At 41.3% G+C, this 25547-nt stretch overlaps 1 protein-coding gene across 1 annotated transcript; it reads right to left on the bottom strand.

The window, feature by feature from the left end:
• Window positions 1–3738: 3738 nt before the first annotated feature.
• Window positions 3739–23690, bottom strand: gtpbp8 (GTP binding protein 8 (putative)). Its single transcript, XM_052083083.1, has 8 exons — window positions 23544–23690; window positions 21521–21715; window positions 21268–21421; window positions 10660–10758; window positions 10127–10257; window positions 9594–9693; window positions 5032–5150; window positions 3739–3933 (listed from the first exon to the last, which is right to left on the bottom strand). The coding sequence occupies exons 2-8, from the start codon at window positions 21694–21696 to the stop codon at window positions 3843–3845; spliced, it is 870 nt and encodes a 289-aa protein (XP_051939043.1). The 5' UTR covers window positions 21697–21715; window positions 23544–23690; the 3' UTR covers window positions 3739–3842.
• Window positions 23691–25547: the final 1857 nt, after the last annotated feature.

Below are 25547 nucleotides of genomic sequence, written 5' to 3'. Positions count from 1 at the left end.
GGGCACTAGGGATGTGAATCTCAGCACTGAGGACGATTCGATACACATCTCGAGGCACTACCAGCGATGCGATACTTAAACGATACATGGAATTTTCTGGCGACACGATGCGATACGTTTCACCGTCTTCACGATGTGATACGACGCGATACACATTTATTTCAAATCAATGCGATCCGATACGATGCAATTTGTTGTGATATTGTGCAATTAAACATGATGCAAATACGCAAAGAAAAAAAGCTTTTAAAAAGATGGAATTCAGTATGGTATTACAAAAAGGATACCACTTTATTCCTTATAAAGAGTAGAACTTGTAAAACAACTTATTTAAGCCCTTTCACAATTGGGTTTTGTGCAAAGAAAATGTATACAATTTGTCACCTGAGACTCACAGCTGTTGCTGTAGTGTAAACACAAACAGACTACTCACTGAGTGTCTTATATGAAATATCCATCTCCATAGGACAGGAAAAAAAATACAATTGAAACAATGTGGCCGTCACAGCCTCAAAGCTGCTGTGTGTATTGTAGCGTACACAGACCACTCTCACTGAGTGTCAAAATGAAATGTCCAAAAGAGTCATCCATATATAGTTTTTCCTTGCGCGGTCACAGTGAGCTGCAAGGGGACCCCCAAAATAAGAGGCGATTTTTTCTGATCCTGACCTGGTTTGCCAAGAGTTTCTCCGGTGTCCAACGAGGAACTGGACGGGCAGGCGCGGGGGAGGGGGAGGGAAACTTGTCGGTGATGTGGTGCCATCGTTTTAAGTGGTCTGCATATTTTTGGTGCTGCCGTTGTATGGCTTCGTAGTGCGACATTCTTTGCAAATTACGGAGCTTTTATCAATCTTTCCGTCTTTCTTTTCGAAGCCGTAGTATTTCCAAACATAAGATATGAATGTTGCGGAAGCATTAAATACAGTAGTTTCCTTGCTGCTGCTTGTGCGAACTTCCATAGTGTTTCGCTAGTTGTGGACTGGACTGTATGTGACGCACGGCTACCATCCGTATTCAACACAAAACTCAAAACAATGATGGTGCATTCAATGCGCCTAGGAAAGGGCAGATAGGTGACGTTTAACATGAATAAAACGGCGCTTGAATCGGATTTTATCGATACCCACCAATGCATCGCGATGAATCTCGATTTCACCCGTAATTATTTTCCACACCCTTAGTGGGCACCCGCATGAGTGCGTGGGTGCGAGCGTGTGTGTGTGTGTGTGTGTGTGTGTGTGTGTGTGTGTGTGTGTGTGTGTGTGTGTGTGTGTGTGTGTTTGCACATGCGCGATTGGGTCGTTCGTGAGAAGTTGGTCGCTTCAAAACTAACACAGTAAAAAAATTGGCTCTTCGTCTGACTGGTTGACCACCCCTGTTTTAATATTTTCAGAGGGATTAATTGCCCTCCCCCATGCTTCTGTCCCACGGAGTCATGCACAGACAAATTTAAAAAAGAAAAATTCAGGGCGGGGGAGGGAGCCAGTGGGAGCTTTAAAAGGAGGAGGACGGATGGGAACACAAGATGATTATTTTAGGAATAAGGACGGAGGGACGATGACAAAGGGGCCCAAGGTTGCAGACTGAGGACAGACGGCAAAATAGGGTGAAGTGCTTAAATGCCATGACAAGCATGTATTCTGTAAATTCAACGGACTCACTTTCTCTTTCAGGAAACCTTTTTTTAAGTTCAGAATTTCTTGAGAATATGATCAATATCATGATCGTGTTAAAGCATTCATTTATTAAAACTTGCATAATAAAAGCCTATTCTCAGAGTCCACAAATTCTTGGTTAAGGACTCATAAACTGCACTCACTAGTATTGCAAGGTGAAAAAGTGCAGTGAGTTATGTGCTCCCTCTTATGAGTACCAGTCAAGAGGTGAGCAGCGGCATTCTGGACCAGCTGAAGGCGCTTAATGGAGAACTGTGTGACTCCAAAGTAAAGGGCATTGCAGTAATCGAGCCGGGATGTGACACATGCATGAATTGCTGTCTCAAAGTGTTCATGTGAGAGGAGAGGTTTTATTTTGGCCAGCTGTCTAAGGTGAAAGAAGCTGGATTTAACAACGGCACCGATTTGCCGATCGAGTTTGAAATCACTGTCCAGTTTAAGGCCCTACTTTGAGACTGTTGACTTAAGATAAGGAGACAGGGGGCCCAAGTCTACAGGATGGAATGTACAAGGGCCACTGTACAGTGTATAACTTGAAGCGAGCTAGCAAAGCTAACAGGGCTAACATCACCCGGGAAGAAATCAGAAGTGAGGTTTGTGTCATTTTCCTTCTGTGAGGGTTTGCAGAAGCATGACACCTCCTGTTTTAGAAGATAGCGGCGACTCGGAGGTCTAAACTGTACGCGAGGAGTGGTTTAGTAGCCCACAAAAGTCAACGATGCTGAAAGGAAAAACGCGGCAAAAACTATTGGTATCGACCAATATAAAATACTAGCTGGTTCGCCGCCCTCCGGGCGGCTCATCAGCTAGTTCCTGCGGAAGGCTGGTAAGGTGGGCCTTCGGCCCACAAAAGTGTTGTTGCTTGGTTCAACTTTTTGTTCATCTTCATTGCTTATCGGGGAAAATAAAGAGATGTTTAGCTCTACTAAATAACTAACAATTTTATTGCAATGCTTGTGGGTAGACAACATTTTTTCGCTAAGATGCCCGCGCGATCGTAGTGAGCCACTGCCTGAGCGGCGCAGTGGCGGCGCAGTGGCGGCGCGCAGCGGCGCGGTGAAGTAGGTACGTTTTGAAAAGGGACAGACGGAAGGACAGACCGCGTGCGGGACAACGCGCAATATATATATCGATATTCTGCTGTCACTTTTGAGCTCAAAACTGCTCTAATGCCGTTTCTAGTAGCAATCTAAAGTGTAGAACAAGTAATGTTTACTTTGGCCTCACCTATTGTATGAAACACCTTTAAATCTTCAGCCTTGAATTACTCATTAACTCATAAAATATGTCCATTCATGGATTCCTTTGCGTAATATGACCAAGTGGGCAATGAAATACTAGATGTAGTTAGCTTAGCATGTCTTATCTAATCTTTATCTTCCCCATCTGTTATCTTTTTGTACTTGTTCCTCATTAGGATGCTTTCAATTTTAAGAATATGTGTACTGCAGCTCTTAAATGATGAAGCTTTGTGTCATGTCATGGTCATTTTCTTAGATGATCTGACTCTAGATAAAACCTTACTTAATCAGGTTCTTCCTCTAGTGAAGATAAACTTTGACAAAACAAACCCACTGTCTAGATTGCCTTTTATGAAGTGATAGCTAGGACAGTGTAAAGAATTTTCATCAAGTCACCTTGACCCCATTCACACTACTTTCTATAAAATGTTATGACTGCAGTTAACTGCCGTTCTTGATTTTTATTTCTCTAACTTGTAACATTCGACAGGTTGGATCGTTTTGTTTTTTTCATTCTCACTTGACGAAATAACAGGACCAAATTATTAAACTTGAAACATAATGTACGTATATTTAAAAGTTAATAGGGTTTATACGTACAATTGTCTTAATCTAAGCCTGGTTTGTGATTTTCAAGTGTGATAATCAATACAATGCATTATGTATGATACAAAAATTAATGATGACATGCAATTTTTTTAGTGACAATAGATGGCAGTATCTCAGTCCATATGGCTGTTTAAGGACTGTGCGAAACACCAAAATAGAAAAAAAAATGTTTTCATTTAAGCGTTTTATTATTAAGCACATAGCACGCCATATGTCTTCAAACCTGTACATTTATTATATGTCACTGCTCAAGGGATCACAAGAAAAACCGCAACAGAGTTCCAGGACCACCTTTTTACACAAAGCTAGTGTGTAATCAATTTTGACAGGTGTCTGTTAAAAGGATATTGCCTGTTATATGAGCAATGAAGCATCTCAGGAGGTAGATCCCTGAAAACTTGAGGGAACTGTTTGGGGGGAAGAAAAGATGAAAGAGGTCAGAAATTCAAAGTTCATCAAATCATGATCACCCACATCACTATTTGGATAGGCAGTGGTGATATATGGACATGTATTTGTAAAGAAAATAAAGACACACAGGAAGTTATTAGTGAATCAATAATGTTTAAATAACGGGATATAAAAAGATTAAGTTCCAAGCAAACATCGTGAAGCAACACTTAAATGAATGTTATCCTGCACGCACATGGAATAATGTGCCCATATAGAAGTAAAGTCAGCCTCAAGTGTAACTGCGTTTAAATCCAGGTTTAAAACTACATTTAAAAAAATGGCGTGTTGAATTTACTACATTTTATTTTGTCAAGTGGTTGCACGTAATAAAATAATCTGGATCCAGATACATGTTTTTAAGTAGACTGTACACCTACAAAGTGCTTAAAAATGTATCTAAATCAAGATGATTATATTGAGTGCAGCCACTTGACGAAATTGTGAAAATTCAACACACCATTTTTTGAGTTATGCTTTCCTCCCCCCATACCTATGATTAAAGTCTTTCAAAGTATTTTTAAAATCATGTTTTTCTCAATCTTGTTCTCGCACTTTAAGTTCCTTTTTTTTTTATTTTAGTAATCGACTTTTTACTTCTTTGCTATGAATGTATTTAACTCTTTTGTTTGTAAATGCTTTAAAATATACTCCTAATTATGTGAAGCACATTGAGCTACCTTGTGGATAAAATGCACGACATAAATAAAGCTGCCATTACTTTAAAACAGTCTATGGTTAAAAAGCAGAACACGGTACTGTTCACATTTGTGATCTCACCTACTGCATGCATGCATCAAATAATACTATGTAGGATTAGTTAGCTGGAAATCCTTATGAAGGATTTTTTGGCCTCAATGTTGTTCGTTTCTGTGTGCCCTGCGATTGGCTGGCAACCGATTCAGGGTGTCCCCCGCCTACTGCCCGAAGACAGCTGGGATAGGCTCCAGCACCCCCCGCGACCCTAGTGAGGATCAAGCGGCTCGGAAGATGAATGAATGAATGAATGAAAAAAACTAAATTACAAAACGGGAATAGAAATTAGTGACGCTCACCTGACCAAAAATGGCTGGGGGAAGCAGCCCGAGGTCTGTATTTTAATCACATCTTGAAACTGCAGTAAGTTTGTCAGTAGTGAGCCACGACTACATTTATCGATCTTAGTCACCACCATCTGCAAAAAAAAAAAAAGTTTGTAAGATTATATTTAAAACTGTGTGAATTATGTCCCATTGAGTTCTGCGGGCTAGTTGGGACTTTGGTAAATTGAAAAACCCAAACAAACAACCCTCCCACCCCCTGCCCCCAATACACACACCCCCTTCCCGGTGGACGCAAATGTATTGTGAGGGTCTGTTGGGAAGCGTCTGGCAGAATCCCCTGTCAAAAGGGTGTTCACACGGCACACATCTGCTCCGGCGCTGCACCGATATATTTTGCCTCCCAGCAAATTGTGTGGAGCGTTCACACGTACAAAGCCGCTGAGCGGCCGGGTCGGTGCAGCCCCACTTGCGTTCACACGGCAGTTTCTGCAGCGGAGCAAAACGACAAAACAAACGAGCTGTCGTGTTGGTTCGTTTTAAAACGTATACACAACTCAAGCGACTACTGGACAGGCACGTCCTTCTCCTTCTCGGTCTCCGTGCCTTCTAGTGATGGGTCCAGAGACACCGATGCGTTGATGGATGCGCCGGGCTCACAGAGCAAACCACGTGTCGGTGCATGTGCCGCTTCATTACGTCACGTGATTGACACATGAACTGCACCGGGGCAGTTTAGACTGCATCGGCTGCTTGGCACAGTCCAAGCTGCGGCACTTAGACCAGGGGGCGTCGACTCAGAGCAGGGGGCGTTGACACAGCAAAAGCCTGCACAGTGTATCCTAAGGAAGTGCGTCTGGCAACACGATGCCGATTGCCCAAACAAGCTAGACCCCACCCTCGCTCGAATAAAAATATATGTTTGGGCAATACGGAAAACACACTGATTATCAGAAAAAAAATGTGTCCGTCTGACTTCTAGCGTCATGCCGGCTGTCATATAATAGGCTATTATTATATGAGAAGTGTTTTATGAACGTTTGTACTGTACGTCATACTCCAGTTGATTGAGAGGTCCCGCCTCTAAGGGGGAGTTGCAGAAAGTGACTGCGAGTGAGCACACCGCATGTTTGATGACTCTGCCACGTTGCTATTAAAAGTCACATAAAACGTAAACCTTGTCTGCTGACCATCATTACATCGGCTAGGCTAGCTTAGCTGTTGTCGTAGTTCAAAGCTTAATATGTGGCGTGGGTTGGGTCGGCGCCACAAGTACGTGCTCGCGCGCACAGCTGGGAGCAGCAGACTATCGACTGCTGAGTGCTGAGACGCGCTTCACTCGAGTGACGTTGCTACAGTACGTGCATATTATGGAGCAGCTTCCGGACAAATACAAATTGTCCGCCGCGTAGAGCCATTTTGATCTCCTTTTGGAGAATAAGGTATTCATTAAAATCTCCTTGTCTCACCAAGTGCCTCTCGGATTTTTGACATGTCTTATTCCATTGTGTGTGTGTCTTCTCCACAACAGAGGAAATAGCATGCATTAAATGCAACAGACTGAAATTTAAAACACTGGAGCATCTTATTTTTCTAAATCAAAAATTGTGAAGACAAAGCCCACAAGCATCCTCATTCACACGAATTTCACATTATTGAAACACATTGAATGATACAATATGAATGCAGGGATGTGAATGATATTGTCAAGTGTCAATGTCATCTTTATTGTCAAATATGCTTTATGTATGACATTCAGCATAGATGAAATTTCTTCCTCTCAATCCTCAGTGCATACATGCATGTAAACATGCTGTGCATTAAACACACACAGCTAAGAAAGGATAGCAGCCTCACTATTTAAAAAAAGACATGTAATCTGAACAGTATAGACCCGTCTTCCTCAACTGGCGGACCGCGATCCACGACCAGACCGCCGACCTCCTCTGTCCGGACCGCCGACCTCCTCTGTCCGGGCCCTCGGCAAATTGTATAAAATAATACTTTATAAAGTGATTTTTACGTTATACATTTTATATTTGTGGACTATAATCTGCGCATTACCGCGATCACTTGTTAAAATTATCCGTTGTATTATTTGCGTGCACTAACAAATGTAATGCAGAGGACCGCGGCAGCGCGACTTTGCGTGTATAATGTTTGACTCACTGGACTGGAGACCCTGGCTGACCAGGGCATGTCGGCGATAAGATGCGCTGATTGGCTCCTCTGAACTGAAGGTGTGCCCATACATAAGCGTCAGCATATACGATGCGCTGATTGGCTCGTCTGAACTTAAGGTGTGTCCATACATAAGCGTCAGCACGCGTCTATCCCAAAACACACCCATTCAAAATGGATGATTGTGTCAAGAAACAGACGCATGCGCGACCCCACAGTGTGCTCACAGCTTCAGCCCAGGAGAGCCGCACACAGACAATTAGACAAAACGAATCGCGGGAGGTTTCGATTGTGTGCAGTTCTGCTCCCGTCTACATCGGGGATCTTAGCAGCTGTTTAATAACAGAACACCGCAACATGGGAAATGAACATCACAATGGCGTCTTCAAATAATATTTGCTTGCCTCAGACATTGCATTCACCTTTAGTGGAAGAAAAGCACTGCACATTCCTGTGCTCCCTTGTGTCAGTATTTAAAATGGTTCTTAACTCCTCTTCTGATATATTTTTTAAGTGATTTCAGAGGGGATGTGAAAAGGGGAATTGTACAAATGAAAACAATATTTTTGTTTTAATGTTTAGTATTTATTTTGGTAAAATTAGTATTTTGTTTTTGTTAAATTAAGGGAAAAAAGACAACCACTGTTTAACAAAGTTAAAGTAAAAATGTCTTATTTCCCTAAAAGGGCTATTTCTATTATTAAGCAGGCACAACTTAACAAAATAAAAGAGTTTCTGTGCCTCAACACAATACCTCTCATTATTTGCTGTGTACTGGCAAAGTGAATAATTGTTATTTTCATGCACCCCATTATTGGTTGGTTGTGAGGAGTGTTGATTTGTATAAGCTTGACTTGACCATACTAAATGGGTATATAGCCCTGCTCCCCATGACCGCCGTGCATGGGACCGGACCTTGGTCTTATTTTTTTTAAAAAAGTGGACCGACAGCATTTCTAGTTGAGGACCACTGGTATAGACAATATAAACAGCATAAACAACAGCATAAACAATGGCGCTTGTGGCTACTTTTAACTCATTCAGTACCAGTCATTGGGTAGAGTGAGGTAGTGCATTGTATACACGTCATCATCAAATCAGTTTGTTCAGTCTGTCAAGTGGGTTGGCTGCAGGGATTTTGAAGGTCCAGCAGGTGGCAGTGGTCAGCGACACAGTATCGGTACAGTATCAACACAGTGTGTCATTGTGTCGACACGCCTCATGAGGCCTCATGGACCCATCACTAGTGCCTTCTGCTCGAGAGTGACCGCCCCCGAAAATGTATATCAACGATGACTTCAATGACACTCAGAAAAGCAAACACATAATGTGCCAAACTGAAAATCAAGAGAGGAAATCACAAAATAAATTATATAGGGGGTGGGGAACAAACTACACTAACAACTCCGAGACAATCCAGTCTCCTACAAAAGTAAAGATGTTACCAGTCAAGTCTTGTGTCGTTATTAAACAAACACATGACGGAAGTCCAACAGAGCACGAAAGCAACGCATTTTCGCCGTACGTACGCTTCACAAGCATTTGCTCTGGAGCAAATTTAACCCAGTTGCGTTCACACGTGCAAATTTACATCGGTGCTGCTTCGCAAATGAGCATTTGCTCCGGAGCAAAATTTTAAACCACCTCCCTGAGGTGGAAATTTGGTCAAATTTGGTCCGGTGTAAGCTGTTTTCCGGGGCTACGTCAGAGCTAATTTGAACGCTCTATTGGGGCAGCCCTGGCGTAGCACCGGACCAAATCTTCCCGTGTGAACACCGCGAGAAGGAGTATAAACACCCACCTCCACCAAAGCTTTTCCCACGTCCCAAAGGAGGCGGGAGCCATTGAGTTTAAGTGGACTGTGTTCCGCGCCTATATTGTTAAGGCGGCCAATTGAAGTTATGGCCGTAACATGGTCAGTGCCTGTCGTGGCAGCAGTCCCCAAACAAGCTGGTGCATACTGGCAGTAAGGGATGCTGTCACACTGAAGAAACAAGTCCTATCAGGCCTTTATGGCCTGTGGGAGTTCAGAGGCAGTTGATGAGTATGGGCTGGCCAAGCGGAAAGCAGCTTCGACTCGGGCATGGGAAGGGTTCGCTGAGGAGATGGAAGCCGTCTTTGAGAAAATTCTGGTCCACCATTTAACATCTCGGGGGAAGCGGGGAGCAGTGTACCATCAACACTGTGTACAGTGGGGATGGTGCGCTGCTGACCTTGACTCGGGACATTGTGAGTCGTGGGCAGAATACTTTGAAAACCTCCTCAACTCCACCAGCACACCTTAAGAGGAAGCAGAGTCTGGGATGTGTTTGTATTTCATGGGTTCAATCTGATCTTGGGACTTTTTAAAAAGGCTAACTTGCGTTTCTGATTTAAAAGAAGAATATACAGCTTACCACATATGGACATCTAGTCTCCTCACACAGCTCAAGGGCGATGTGATCAGTCTTTTGCAGTCCAACGCTGCCATCCACCAACAAAAATGTTCTGACAAGACTGTAAAAAAACAGGGATACAAAGCCGTTGCCTGGAAGGTCACATGATTTGGAAGACACTTGAATTAAAAATAATTTGATGCTTCCACTGTCTTTTTTGGGGGAGTGGGAAATGTGTTTTTGTATCATTGTCAATGATGATACATTGTCAATGTATCATTGTGATTGGTCAGTCTGCAGTCATCTTAGAGAAAGTTCATTTAGAATTGCAGTCATTTAAGAAAACATAAATATGGCTTGGAGATGCAGATCTTTAGACTATTATGTTCAGAAATAAATGTTGTGTATTGGTCATCTTAGATACAAGGAGGTGTGTGTGTGTGTGTGTGTGTGTGTGTGTGTGTGTGTGTGTTGTTTTTCACCAAACTACCACACGACATAATTGCACTTTTTGTACAACAAGCCTTCTCCAAATAGCTAATTCAATTTCTCACTTCTTTCTTGAATAGAGATATGGTTCAACCATATCCACAAAATCTTTGGGTGCTCGATGTCCATAACCTGGCATGTCCACGATGGTGAAAGCCTTGCCCACTCTAAAGAAGTTCATCTTTTTTGTGTGACCCTGCAAGGGAATATAAAACAAACATTGACTTTGATTCACATCATTTAGCACTAAGCTTAATTGTTCATTATAAGAGATAGCTTCATGTCACGCTCCTGCCTCTTACAATGATTTAGCTTTGTGAAGCCCTTAGTTAGGAAAAATAATTATTTTTAATTCAAAATTATATTTTACACATCAATGTTTAAATGCCATTTGTGTTTCCTTTTCTATCTGCGTTAGAGAAACAGCTGCAGACATGCAAACTGACATCAATCAAATATAATTACATGAGGAGAGCAAGAAATGAAGGGCACTACCCGGTAAGTAAAAATGGTTTGATGATGATTATTTTCTCTCAAATGTGTATTTAAAATGTTGACTGCTTCATCATGCACATCCATTTCTGTTATGACTACTCACGGGGGTTTTGGAGATTCTGACTTCCACCTCAGGACTCAGGGAAAACAGGCATTTGATAAGAGATGACTTCCCCACATTGCTTCGGCCAATGAAACACACCTGGGAATACACAACAACACCGTGGATATACACACATGAAACAGGGAGGAGGAGGCGCTGTGATATTCTGGGACTGCTTTGCTACATCTGAGGTCCAATATCGAGAATCCGTGCAGGGGTGCAATGTGCGCAGGTAAGGGACAATGAAATCTCAAGATAATCAAGGTATTCTGGAGAGAGATGTGCTGCCCAGTGTCAGCAAGAATGGGCTCAGTCGCAGTTATGTGGCTCTTAGAACAGGACAGTGAGGCAAAACACACGGGAAAAAATAAAAATAAAAACACCCATGGCTAAGAACACAACATTGGACTATTCTGGAGTAGCCTTCAATAAGCCCTGATCTAAATCACATTGACACAGTCAATGGGCCAATGTGAAGGGAGTTATGCTGCATTTCGATTGCAAAACATTTGAGCGGGTTATTCATGATTACATTATTTTCATTTGTCAAGACAAGTCAACTGTATTTATAGAGCACTTTCAAACAGCCATCGCTGCATACAAAGTGCTGTACATGGAGCAATTTAACATGCACAATGAAGAGTTAAAAAAATTGGTAATCATTTTGTATATAATTATTATATAATTATGTAATAAATTTGGTGTATAGTGTATGTACACCCCACTTTAAAAATTGGTTGTATGTGTATTTACCCATATTTGCTTTTATATTACCTTGTTTTAGTCTTATGTCTTCATCCAAGTTGGCATTGCAACAGAGAACCTGTTCTGAATTCCCTTACCTGGATAAATAATTACAATATTCAATGTTTGTTTACGGGCGGCCCGGTAGTCAAGTGGTTAGCACGTCGACTTCACAGTGCAGAGGTAGCAGGTTCAATTCCAGCTGTGGCCTTCCTATGTGGAGTTTGCATGTTCTCCACGTGCTTGCGTGGGTTTTCTCTGGGTCCTCCGGTTTCCTCCCACGTTCCAAAAACATGCATGGCAGGCTGATTGAACACTCTAAATTGTCACTAGGTGTGAGTGTGAGCGTGAATGGTTGTTTGTTTCTGTGTGCCCTGCGATTGGCTGGCAACTGGTTCAGGGTGTCCCCCGCCTACTGCCCGAAGACAGCTGGGATAGGCTCCAGCACCCCCCGCGACCCCAGGGAGGATAAAGCGGTTCAGAAAGTGAATGAATGAATGAATGAATGAATGAATGTTAGTTTACGCCGCGCTCGCATTGACAAATATTGTGCAATATGCATCAGATTTTCACCCACGTTTGGAAGAGGTCTGTTTCAAATCTGAAGATATCTTATTTCATGTTGAGTTTTTTTCCCATCACATGATCCACATCCAAATTGTGTCACTTAAAATGTTTTTAAAAATTGCAATGCCCAGAAATCTGATGGTCTGTCTCTATCTATGCATCCATCCATCCCTCTTTCCATCCAGTTTTGTTTGACAAATTAATTATACTTCGTCTCTCTCTATTTGTTCAACTAATGATCAAATATATTTCAATACATCAAAAAAATACATTTTTTATGAGAACAGGAACATGTATTGGCAATATAAACATCTTTCATATGTGTGGAAATAAATTTTAGTTTGTTGATCATTTTATTCATGGTGTACAGTTTATTTATTATTATTTATTTATTTACTGGACCCAATATCAGATCAAAATGTAAAAAACCCATCTTGTTATTGATACAAATAATCAAAGGCAAAGAGTCACATTTTACCCCACACTATATACTAAAAGATCCTCATTGCAATTTAATTTTACCAGCTATGGTTGTGGTTGCAAATGTAGCATTTTCCTTTGAAAATGTCAAAATAATCCTTAAATCAATTAATCTCGCTTTCAACATAGTAAATTAAAAGCAACTTAGAGTAACTTATCACTCGACACAGACGATCATATTGTAAAGAAACATATTACTTTCAAATGCAAGTACCTTGTAAGATTAACTATATTACACTTTAGAACAGGGATGGGCAAACTACGGCCCGCGGACCAGATCCGGCCCGTTGGGCTTTTTAATCCGGCCCGCCGAAGATTGGTTCAGAATACAGTACAAGGTTTGATGTGAATTCCCGCAATTTATTTCATTTTTACTTGCGTTCAACACCAGGTGGCGCTGTGACGTTATTTTGCAGTCCCTGTACTGCGAAAGAATGAGAGAGAGAGAGAGAGAGAGAGAGAGAGAGAGAGAGAGAGAGAGAGAGAGAGAGAGAGAGAGAGAGAGAGAGAGAGAGAGAGAGAGAGAGAGAGCACTCTAGAGAGCGAGCCATTTCCAATTCAGTAATCGCTCTACTTCTACTGGTTGGATCGCAAGCCATCATCAATGTCAAAGAAAAGAAAAGTAGACAGTGAGTGCCGGGTGTTTAAGAAGGAAGGCCTAAATACTTTTTTACCGAAGTCCGATCCAAGGCTGTATGTCATATATGCCAAGAAACTGTTGCGGTTTTAAAAGAATACATTTTCCACTAAACATGCTAATTACGCCAGCAACCTTTCAGCACAAGAACGTACAGCCACCGCTGACAGGTTGCTAGCAGGTTTGCAGGCTCAACAAAACACCTTTACTCGATCAACTTCCATCCAAGAAGCAAGCACGATCACAATTTTTTTTACTGGTATTCAAACTAGCAAGAGCCAGCAAGCCTTTCTCAGGTCAGTGACTCGCCGAATTGAAGTACCGTATTTTCACGACCATTCGACGCACCGTACTAATGGCCGCAGTCTCATTAATGGGTGACATTTCTGTATTTTACACATACACAGAACGCACCGTACCAATGGCCGCAGTTTTACAGTGGTAAAGCTTAAACATACGGCATGCATGCGCGCACTCTAACACGTTAGCTTGAAGCATACGGTAGCATGCCAAGACATACAGATAAGCTAAAAACACGTTTTTAAAAAGGCAACGAAAGCAGAACTGAGTTCGGGTGTATTTTATTTAGCCATCGTACAATGTTCTCACGTTTTTCGATCAATCATCACCCAGAAATCCATCAAAGTCCTCATCCTCTGTATCAGAAGCAGAGGACTGCACATCTCAGTTGTCATTGAATGCATCACATGCTAGTGTGAGTTGCTACGCATTGCCGAGCGGAAAGAAGGAGTAGCAACAGCAAAGTCAACATTTCTCTCGTGTGAAGCTTTCCCACATTTGAAAGTAAAGAACAGCGAAACATGGTGGCAGCGCGTGTGTGTGTAGAAAGAATTGAACAATTGTGCAAGTACCGTAATCCATCAAAAACACCGCGTTCCCTCTCGTTGTTGCGTATTGTGGCGTAACTCGCCAAGCGCTGCCTCTCACTCTTTGTAAAGTTGTGTTTGCCACTGATCATCCATTGTTCCCATGCCGTTCGCAACTTTACTTTGAACGCCCGGTTGATGCCAATGTCCAGCGGTTGGAGTTCTTTAGTCAAGCCTCCGGGAATAACGGCAAGCTCAGAGTTCATTTGCTTGACTTGTTTTTTCACCGCTGCTGTGAGATGGGCACGCATGCCAAAAGCATAACCGGTGGCTTTAAATTTGAACTGAGCTTCGTAGGCGTGTCTTTTTGCCGAATTTATTTTCAGGGGTTCTTAGAAACCAAAACCGGAGTTGTTTTGCAACAATGCACATTGCCACACTCTATACAAGTGTTGGTACTGGCTAGAGGTGTCCCTTTAGCGCCCACTACACGCCCACCCTTCACCATTGGCGGACTAGCTTGCCTGTTCTCTCTCTCTCTCTCTCTCTCTCTCTCTCTCTCTCTCTCTCTCTCTCTCTCTCTCTCTCTCTCTCTCTCTCTCTCTCTCTCTCTCTCTCTCTCTCTCTCTCTCTCTCTCTCTCTCTCTCTCTCTCTCTCTCTCTCTCTCTCTCTCTCTCTCTCTCTCTCTCTCTCTCTCTCTCTCTCTCTCTCTCTCTCTCTCTCTCTCTCTCTCTCTCTCTCTCTCTCTCTCTCTCTCTCTCTCTCTCTCTCTCTCTCTCTCTCTCTCTCTCTCTCTCTCTCTCTCTCCATATATGTATATATACACGCCCACCCTTCCCTGATTGGCCGACTTTTTTCCCGCATGCCTGGCCACAGTCACTTCCGCCTTTTCTCTATACAAACAGCGTGTCGGCTGTCAGTCAGATTTTGGAACTCAGCTCATATAAAGGACGCTCCGCACCATAAGGCGTCCTGTCCATTTTGGAGAAAATGTAAGACTTTTAATGGCGCCTTATAGTCGTGAAAATACGGTAATTGACGAACACTTAACGAGCAAGCTAAACAAAAAAGCGGAGAGATTTTCATTATATTCTTTGGCACTGGACGAAAGCAACAATGTTAAGGACACTGCTAAAATCTTAATTTTTATCAGAGGGATTAATGAGAATTTCGAGATTACAGAGGAGTTTTTGGATATGGAATCCTTGAAAGGAAAAACATGAGGAGAGGATTTATTTAACAGCGTGTCAGCGGTCATACAGAGGCACAAATTACCTTGGAGAACGCTCACCAACGTTACCACAGACGGATCACTGAATCTGACAGGAAAAAAAATCGGGATGCTGAAGAGAGTTCAGGACAGGGTGAAAGAGGATAACCCTGAGCAGGAGGTAATTTTCCTACACTGCATAATTCACCAGGAAGCACTGTGTAAATCCGTGCTGCAGCTTGACCACGTTGTGAAGCCAGTCGTGAAACTTGTCAATTATATTCGAGCGATGGGACTTCACCATCGTCAATTTATTCAATTCCTTGAAGAAGCTGACGCACGGATTTATTGTACCATTCTAATATCCGATGGTTAAGTTGGGGAAAGTATGTCAACGTGTGTGCGAGCTCAGACGGGAGATTACTTCATTTTTAGAGGAATTTGATAACAGTGACAAGTTTCCTGAGCTGAATGACACAGATTGGCTTAGTGATTTTGCTTTTACTGTGCACATACTGACACATATGAACGAACTGAATATGAAGCTCCAAGGGAAAACCAGTTTGTGCATGAAATGCAAGCAAACGTCAAAGCCTTCAAAAGCAAGTTGATTTTATTTTCGAAGCAAATGTCAGCCAAGTCATTTGCTCATTTCCCCACACTGGCTACATTAAAGGAGGCCCCACAACATGTGAAAAAATACAGAAAATCACTGGGTGACCTGCATGAGGAATTCTGCCGTCGCTTTTGTAATTTTGGAAAAATTGACAGGGCACTTCAGCTGGTGTCATGTCCCTTCTCACAAGACCCGGAAACAGTGCCACAGAAGTTGCAGTTGGAACTGATAGATCTCCAATGTGACATGATGACGAGACCCGACAAAATGCCACCCAAACAGAAGCAAGACACAAAGCAGGAAGAGGATTCCCTGACCCTCACTCAAGTAAATGAATTACTCCAGCAACAAAAAGAACTTTTTACGGCAACAACAACAGGAAAATTTCAAAGGATTTATCAAGATGATAAGAGACTCAACAAACTCACGACTTGACACTTTTACCAGGGAAGTCCAACAAATAAAAACCAGCATCAACTTTACCCAAAAAGAGGTAGACGACATTAAAAAAAATCTAATCTGTCAAACTGGCCATTCCAAAGACATGCAAACGGAATTCTACAAAGTATGTGACGGCATGCTTGTATTAACGGACAAGGTGGACTACTTGGAAGGACAGTCAAGAAGAAACAACTTCGTAATTGATGGAATTGAGGAAAAACCGGGAGAAACGTGGACTGAAACAGAGGAAAAAGTTCAAAAATCCTTAAGGAGAAACTGCTGATACAGGGGCAAATTGAGGTGGAGAGAGCTCACCGCACAGGAAGACAAGACCCTGGAAGACCTCGACCAAGGCCAGTTGTGGTGAAATTTCTAAGATACAAGGACAGATCAAGGATCCTACAAAAAGCAAAATACTTAAAAGGCTCCAACATCTACATCAACGAAGACTTTACAGATGCCGTACGACAAAAAAGAAATTCCTCCCAAAATTAAAAGCTGCACGTGACAGAGGGGAAACTGCCTACTTAAGACATAACAAACTTATTGTCCACCCCCGCACCAGTACTCCAACACAACAGGCTCGAGTTCAACACCATCAAGCAGCATACTGAGAATTATTCACCACCCGACAATAAAAACTCTGACCCTACTGAAGCGGGAAATTCACATACCAAAAAACATGGACTTTGAATCCTTTGATGACCCTTGCAAACCTTTGATGACTTCCAACCCTACTGACCACAAGACGTTTGACCCTGAGAACAACTTGGACCCGGACAATAACTTTTTCAAGACCGACCGACCGCGAGGCAGCCAGCGACGACCGACCGTGAGGGAGCCAGTGATGACCGCGAGGAAGCCAGCGACGACTGCAGGGAAGCCAGAGACCGTGAGGAAGCCTGGAGACAACCAGCCTGCGACCACCGTGAGGGAGCCAACGACCGCGTGAGAGAGCCGGGAGGCAGCCAGCCGGCGAGCGTGAGGGCGTCGGCGACGACCGCAAGGGAGCCAGTGACCACGAGGGACCCAGTGATGACGGAGAGAGAGCGAGCGACGACAGCGAGGGAATCAACGACGGCCGTGAGGGAGCCATCGACGACCGTGTGGGAGCGGGAAATTCACATCCCAAAAACATGAACTTCCAACCCTTTGAAGATATTGACTATAAGCCATTCGATCCCGAGAACAATTTGGACCCAGACAATAACTTCTTCAACAACAAACAAAGGGTAACAAACTCTGACTATTACCTGGATGAACAATTCAACACTAATATAAAATTGGAAAATGCACTTTCGGTAATACACTTAAACAGTAGAAGTCTCTATAAAAACTTCACAAAAATTAAAGAATACCTGACTAAATTCAATAAATTTAAAATAATTGCCATATCAGAAACTTGGCTTGATGAAGATAAAACAACTGAAATGGAAATAGAAGTTTATGAAATGTTTGCAACTAATAGAGAAAACAAAAAAGGAGGGGGGTTGCAATATATGTAGACAAAGCACTTAAATGCAGTAAAATCGAGAGATTGACAAACACAATAGAAAACCTAATGGAATGTCTAACCATTGAAATACACAATAAAAAGGCATCAAATATCATCATAAGTTGCATCTATAGGACACCAGGAACATGTATTGACACATTCAATAAAAAACTAACAGATATGCTCAGTTACTACAACGATAAGAAAACACGAATAATATGTGGTGACTTTAACATTTACTTATTAAACCCAAATAGACACAAAAAAACGACTGACTTCATAAATACTATGGACAGCAACAGCTTTTCCCCAGTAATCCAGAAACCTAGCAGAATAACAATTGACACGGCCATATTAATAGATAACATATTTATAAATAAGATTGATCATAAAATGGAAAGTGGACTTCTCATTAATGACATAAGTGACCACCTACCTGTTTTTGCAGTTTTTCATAATTATTTTGATAGAAAAGCTAAATCAACAACTTGTATAACAGAAATAAGACTAAGAACCCAACGTTCCATCGATGCCTTTAAGCAAGACCTAGAAAAACAAAACTGGACCGAGGTCTACTCAAACGAAGACCCAAATACAGCGTTTGAAGTATTTCAGTCTACCATAATCTCCTTATATGATAAACATTTTCCATTGAGTAGGTCTCCAAAAAGTATAAAGACCCAAGTAAGCCATGGATAACGAAAGGCATAGAAAACGCATGTAAAAAGAAAAACAATTTATATAAATTGTTTTTAAAATTCAGAACTGAAGAAGCAGAAAAAAATATAAGACCTATAAAAATAAACTAGTAAATATTTTAAGAACCAGTAAAAGAGATCATTATCATGCACTATTAGAGCAGAATAAAGGTAACGCACAAGAAATATGGAAAATACTTAACCAGGTAATCAGAAATAGTCCTAAAAAAATGGATTATCCAGAGTATTTTATCAAAGGCAAAAATACTATTTTGGAAAAAACTGCAGAAATAGCAACTGAATTAAATGAGTATTTTGTCAACATCGGCAGTAACCTAGCAAAACAAATTCCTGATCCAACAAACCTGTTTGAAATAGATAAATACGTAGAAAAAAACTCCTCCACGATGTTCCTTACTGCAGTAAAACAAGAAGAAGTATCAAATATTATAAAAACTTTTAAAAATAAAAAGTCAACTGATTGCTTTAATATTGATATGACAATAATCAAGCAGATTATAGAATATGTGGTACGACCTTTCACACACATATGCAACCTGTCATTCAAAGCTGGTATCTTTCCATCAAAAATGAAAAATGCTGAAGTTATTCCAATCTATAAAAGTGGAGAAAAACATCTGTTTACAAATTATAGACCAATATCACTACTACCACAATTTTCAAAAATATTACAAAAACTATTTTCTCGCAGACTTGATAGTTTTATACAAAAGCATGCGCTGTTAAGTGAGAATCAAAATGGCTTCAGGGAAAAACGGACCACCTCAATGGCAGTTATGGAGTTTGTGGAAGCAATAGCCACTAATATAGACAACAAAGAATTTACTGTTGGGGTTTTCCTAGATCTAAAAAAAGCTTTTGACACAATAGATCACAGTATATTATTGAAAAAACTAGAAAGATATGGCATTAGAGGTGTAGCTTATAAATGGATAAAAAGTTATTTAGAAAACAGATATCAGTACGTGCAACTCAACAATAAAAAAACGAATCAACTGAAAATCACTCACGGAGTTCCTCAGGGGTCAGTGCTTGGTCCAAAACTATTCATCTTATATATAAATGATATCTGCAAGGTCTCAAAACTATTTAAATGTGTCCTATTTGCTGATGATACAACTTTCTACTGTTCTGGAATAAATCTGAAACAGCTCCTGACAACTGTAGAAAACGAATGAAACAAATTAAAAAACTGGTTCGACAGAAATAAATTGTCACTTAACCTGAAAAAATCGAAGTCAATTGTTTTTGGCACAAGACCAATCAAACACCAAGCTAAAATTATGGTAAACTCAATTGAAATAGAAAGAGCGTATGAAACCAAGTTTCTCGGATTAGTAATAGACTCAAAACTATGTTGGAAACCACATATCGATAACGTAAAAAGAAAAATAGCCAAGACCGTAGGGATCCTCTACAAAACCAAGGAAGTGCTAAATAAGAGATCTTTGTACACATTATACACTTCATTATTATTACCATACATGACCTACTGTGTGGAAATATGGGGAAATGCCTGCAAAACAAACACACTCCCTATTCTCAAACTACAAAAAAAAGCAACTCGAATTATTAATAGATCAAAATATACGGAACCCACAAATCCACTATTTATCAAATTAAATACGATGAAATTTTATGACCTGGTTGACTTTAAAATCGCCCAATTAATGTACAAAGCACACAATAACCTGCTCTGCCAAAACATTCAGAAGTTTTTTGAAAAAAGAAAGCAACTATGAATTAAGAGGTACCAACTTATTCAAAAAACTCAAAATAAGAACAAACATCAAGCAAAGAAGTGTATCTAGCAAAGGTGTTAATATGTGGAATAATCTCGAAACGGACCTAAAAATGAGTAAATCGCTTGCTGATTTCAAAAACAAATTCAAAAAAATAGTACAAACAACCTACATCAATCAGAGTTAAAATGATAAGTTCTAAACATTAAATATAATGATAAATCAGAACTAAGTTGATAAATAGAGAAAGGTATTGAAATATCCATTATGAATACAAGAGAAAATTGACACAAGAGTGCCAGGGTGAGGATGTATATAATCCCGATACAAACCAAAAGTTGTGAAAATATCACGGCTAAGGGTAAAGTATGAGCCTTAATGGAGACTTCTTCTTACTTTTTCTTTTCTGATTGATATAAAAATGATTTAGTAGATATAAACACATAACGGGGTAGGACTAGATAAGTTTTTTTACTTCATCCTACTCCCTTGAACATAATAACTGTGTTGAATGAAGACTGATTTCTTTCTTTTTACTTTATCTACCTTATTTTCTGTCAAATTATTACCGTATATGTTTTATGTTCAATAAATAAACAAACAAACAATGTTAAAGGACAAGTTCCACTTCCTGAAACTGGTTATGTTTTATGCTTCGTTAAGTGCAGCCAAATTTCCAAACATCCAGACTATGGCATGGAGAATGCTGGGGTTGTTTGGCTCGACATATGTGTGTGAACAGACTTTTAGTGTGATGAACACCAACAAAGCACCCCACAGATCCCAGATGAGTGATGAACACCTCAGATATGTTCTGAGAATTGCGACAACATGATTCCAACCAGACTGCTCCCATTAAAAAGAATGTTAATACTTTAATGCTTTTGTTCTGTTTATGTTTAATATGTTCTGATATGTTAATAAATCTATCTTGTGCTGACCCAGCCCGTCTATCAAATTTTAAAAGTCAATGTGGCCCCTGAGCCAAAAAGTTTGCCCACCCCTGCTTTAGAAGTAACTTGCACAACACTGATTAAAACGTAGAAGTGGAAAAGATCCAATCTACCGAACTCATCATGGATGGCAAAAAGTAAAAGCCTTTGCGGTAAGACCAAGGCATTCTACTCACCTCGGGTTGTTTTAGTGCAGGTGAGTGGTCCATCCTCTCTGCTGACGTATAATAATCAATCCTATGAGATGGTGAGGGGCAAAAAAGCCTCTCAGCTTTTAGAACATCATCTACATGGGGATGAAATAGATGAAACTGTGTCCTATCCACAGAGCTGAAAGTTAATTGAAAATAGTTATTAATGTCTGTGTAATATTTGATTGTGTGAGCGTGAGACGAGGAACATTGGAGCGTTGTATACAAAAAACGGTACCTGTCCAGGTATGCCTCTACATCTGTCAGAGGGTAGAGCAAGCGTTTCACTTTGTTTGGGGATAAAACGCTGGCTTCTTTGAGCGAGGCCAACTTGTGAACTCTCCGTCGAAGGAGAGCACACAACTGCGTCCAAGGTTGAAGCCATTGTACAGGTTGCCGAAGATGATTGAACATCTTCCCGTGAAATAGAAATCTGGTTGAAGTAAATTGGAAAGAAACACAAACAGAAAGTAGTTAATGTGGCATCAAAGCTTTAAATAGATGTGTGTAAAGGTATGAATTTGATACACCGAGAAAAAAAATGTTATTACAACATTATATGTAGTCATAAATATTAATTGGGATATTAATTATGTCGTGTTTAATTTAATGCAGTGGTTATTTTGCAGTGACTGGCAACTCACCACCTATCATTCTGCCGTGAGGTACATGATGTTTTATTCCATGGCGTCACAACATCAAATACAGCTCTCTGCCGGACAGTGTAGAACGCTTAATGTGCGTGTAAAAAGTTGAAAGTGGCTTAGTGTTTGAAAACCTATCACCACCAAAATTCACATGCATAGCAGCACCTACGCCCACTTCAACCTAAGAAATATCAAAACAATCACCAAAATATGTTGGATTTTATCAGCATTAATCTTTTTCCTCCCCATCGATGCTCACGATAGAGAACAAGCTTAATGTGGCCTGTTAGACAACTCTGACCAGTCACCACCAAAATTAATGTCCAGAACTTTACCTATGTCCACACCAATCTCTGAAAACAAAACAATCCCCTCCTTCAATATTTGGGATTTCTGCAGAGGTTACTGTTTCGATTAAGGGCCTTCTCGTGTGGAGTTTGTATGCATCGGTTTCCTGCCACATTCCCAAAACATGCACCTGAGGTTAAAGGAACACTTTAAATTGTCTTAAAGTGTAATTATGAGTGGGAATGTTTGTTGTTTGTCTATATGTGCCCTGTGATTGGCTGGCAACCAGTCCAGGGTGTACCCCGCCTATTGCTCAAAGTCAACTGAGCTCCAGCACACCCGCAACCTGTGAGGATAAAGTGGATCAAATCATGGATGGATGAACATTAAGCATCTTCCTCATTCAGTGACATGAAGCCTGAGTGTGCACCGATGGAGAGGAAGACGGTAATGTCCCAAAAAAATCTCAAATATTGGTGCGATTGCTTTTATTTTAAGATGTTGATGTGGGCATGGGTAGAGATGTGCACATATATTTTGGTGCCAATTGGTCACAGTTTTCCAACATTAAGCAAGTCGAGATGTGCATGTGAATTTTGATGAACGCGGTTGTAGTTTTCTCACAATAAGCCACATTAAGCTTTTTTACATTTCGCGTTTTGGACTGCAACCTCTCTTTCTTTCTTTCTTTCTTTCTTTCTTTCTTTATTAATTAATTAATTAATTAATTAAATTATGTTTACAATTTCTTGCAGCAGGTCAAGAGTTGTCAATGACCCGTTTTGTTTCACGTGTTTATTGAAGAATTGAACAGTAATGCTGTTGAACAATTTCAATGCTGCTTCTCATCTCATCTCATCTTCCGTACCGTTTGATCCCCACTAGGGTTCAATGCTGCTTGTGAAACAGAAATAATTGGCAAAATGATTAGGGACCCACCAAAATAATGGGTAAGAATCAGTAGAGGGTGAAGTAACATTTAAAATGACGTTGAGGTTAGATTCAATCAAAGTTGAAGAGTGTAACCTGTATACATTTTTAATCAAAGTTAAGGTCAGGTTAGCAACATTTGTAAGCAGGAGCCAGTTCATGTGGAAGCCAATGGAACCATAACACGGCAGCCAACACATCACAAAAAAATAACCTTTTCACGGCCAACTATTCTGCGATTGACCAATCGGAGACGTTCACGGAGAGTTGCCTGTCATGACAAATAAACACTGCCTTAATTTAATCAAGTGGTGGATCAAGATGTGATCGAACAACTGTAAATGTAAATCCTGCAAAAAGATAACAATAGAAAAGACAAAATATGCCATTGCTCACCCGTGTTATGTTTGCATGGATTCAAAATATTTCAGAAATAATTAATGTTAAGGCAAGCCTTATCTGTCATATCTACTATGAAGTCCCTCTTCTATATTGCGTGCGACTCAAAATAAGTCCCTTTGAAACATCAACCATTTCAGAATAGGTTCCTGCTTATTCTCAATCAACGAAATACTTTGTGTGCTCGTTTGGTGCTATCCAGTCAATTCTATTAAATACATCAAATCTAAAATAACAGTTAGACGTTGTAAAAGTCTGTAGATGTAACACTCTAAAACGTTTTCATTTCCTGTTTATTTCATTTTTGTATGATGAGGCTTTTCATCAGAAATGAATGAAAATAAGATTTGGGCTACAGTCGTAAAGTGGAGCAGTAATCTATATTTATTTGCAATTAATTTGTGTTTTGTTTTCTCAATATTTTGTGCGCGCTACTGCGTGTGCGTGTGTGTGTATGGATGCGTGTGTGCGTGCATACGTCGTACTTGAACAGAATACTGTATGCTTTATTAATGGTATGTCCCATTTTTTTTTTAACTTGTGTACTCCCAAACAGACCCGTCACCCATGCAAAACAAGTTACGTGTGCCTCACAGGAGTCTGGGGTTGGTGTGGACACGTGTTGTGAGTTCGTTTAGCAGTATGACCAGTTAGTTATGTCAGTCTTAATTATGTGTCTGTAAGCACATTGTTGGACGTGGACATAATGTGTTTCACCAAAATATTTTGTTCGGGTATTTTGTTCAACGTTTTTCATGTACAGTACCCACATCACTGGGTAGTGAAGTTAAATTGTTGTCACTTCGCGAAGTCAGGCATCGGAAGTGGCACTATTTTAGTGTCACAATAAGAGCACAACCGGAAGTGTTGCTTTAATATATGTGGTGTACACATGTTTATTGGTCTATTTATGCTAAGGGTGTGGAAAATAATCGATATTAATCGATACATCGATGCGCACGTCCGCGATCCGAGTGCATCGGCTCATTCACTGGGTACGACGCGATTGACGGGTGAAATCGCGATTCATCACGATGCATTGATAGGTATCGGTAAAATCCGCTTCAATCGCCGTTTTATTCATGTTAAACGTCACATATCTGCCCTTTCCTAGGCGCATGGAATGCACCATCATTGCTTTGCGTTTTGTGTTGAATACGGACGGTAGCCCCCCTCCGTGAGTCGTCACCTTACCGTGGTGGAGGGGTTTGTGTGTCCCAATGATCCTAGAAGCTAAGTTGTCTGGGGCTTTATGCCCCTGGCAGGGTCACCCATGGCAAACAGGTTCTAGGTGAGGGGCCAGACAAAGCACGGCTCAAAGACCCCTTATGATGAGCAAAATATATGGACCAAGGTTTCCCTTGCCCGGACGCGGGTCACCGGGGCCCCCCTCTGGAGCCAGGCCTGGAGGTGGGGCTCGTTGGCAAGCGCCTGGTGGCCGGGCCTACACCCATGGGGCCCGGCCGGGCACAGCCCGAAGAGGCAACGTGGGTCCCCCTTCCCATGGGCTCACCACCCATGAGAGGGGCCAAAGGGGTCGGGTGCAATGTGAGCTGGGCGGCAGCCAAAGGCGGGGACCCTGGCGGTCCGATCCTCGGCTGCAGAAGCTAGCTCTTGGGACATGGAATGTCACCTCTCTGGCAGGGAAGGAGCCCGAGCTGGTGTGTGAGGCAGAGAATTTCCGACTGGATGTAGTCGGACTTGCCTCCACACACAGCCTGGGTTCTGGTACCAGTTCTCTCGAGAGGGGTTGGACTCTCTTCCACTCTGGAGTTGCTCACGGTGAGAGGCGCAGAGCAGGTGTGGGCATACTCATTGCCCCCCGGCTCAGTGCCTGTACATTGGGGTTCACACCGGTAGACGAGAGGGTTGCCTCCCTCCGCCTGCGGGTGGGGGGACGGGTCCTGACTGTTGTTTGTGCATATGCACCAAACAGCAGCTCAGCATACTGTTAAGGAATTATTCCGCTAGAAGTAGTAGTAGAACATTGTTGAATTTCAT

Source organism: Hippocampus zosterae, chromosome 12, assembly GCF_025434085.1.
Source record: "Hippocampus zosterae strain Florida chromosome 12, ASM2543408v3, whole genome shotgun sequence".
NCBI lineage: Eukaryota > Metazoa > Chordata > Actinopteri > Syngnathiformes > Syngnathidae > Hippocampus > Hippocampus zosterae.
This window is presented reverse-complemented; position numbering and strand designations above follow the sequence as displayed.

Coding starts and splice junctions, on each gene's coding strand:
- gtpbp8 (XM_052083083.1), bottom strand. CDS start 21,696: ATGTTCAATCATCTTCGGCAACCTGTACAATGGCTTCAACCTTGGACG. Junction 21,422..21,520: donor GTAGAGGCATACCTGGACAG/GTACCGTTTTTT, acceptor ATTAACTTTCAG/CTCTGTGGATAGGACACAGT. Junction 10,759..21,267: donor CTGCACTAAAACAACCCGAG/GTGAGTAGAATG, acceptor GTGTATTCCCAG/GTGTGTTTCATTGGCCGAAG.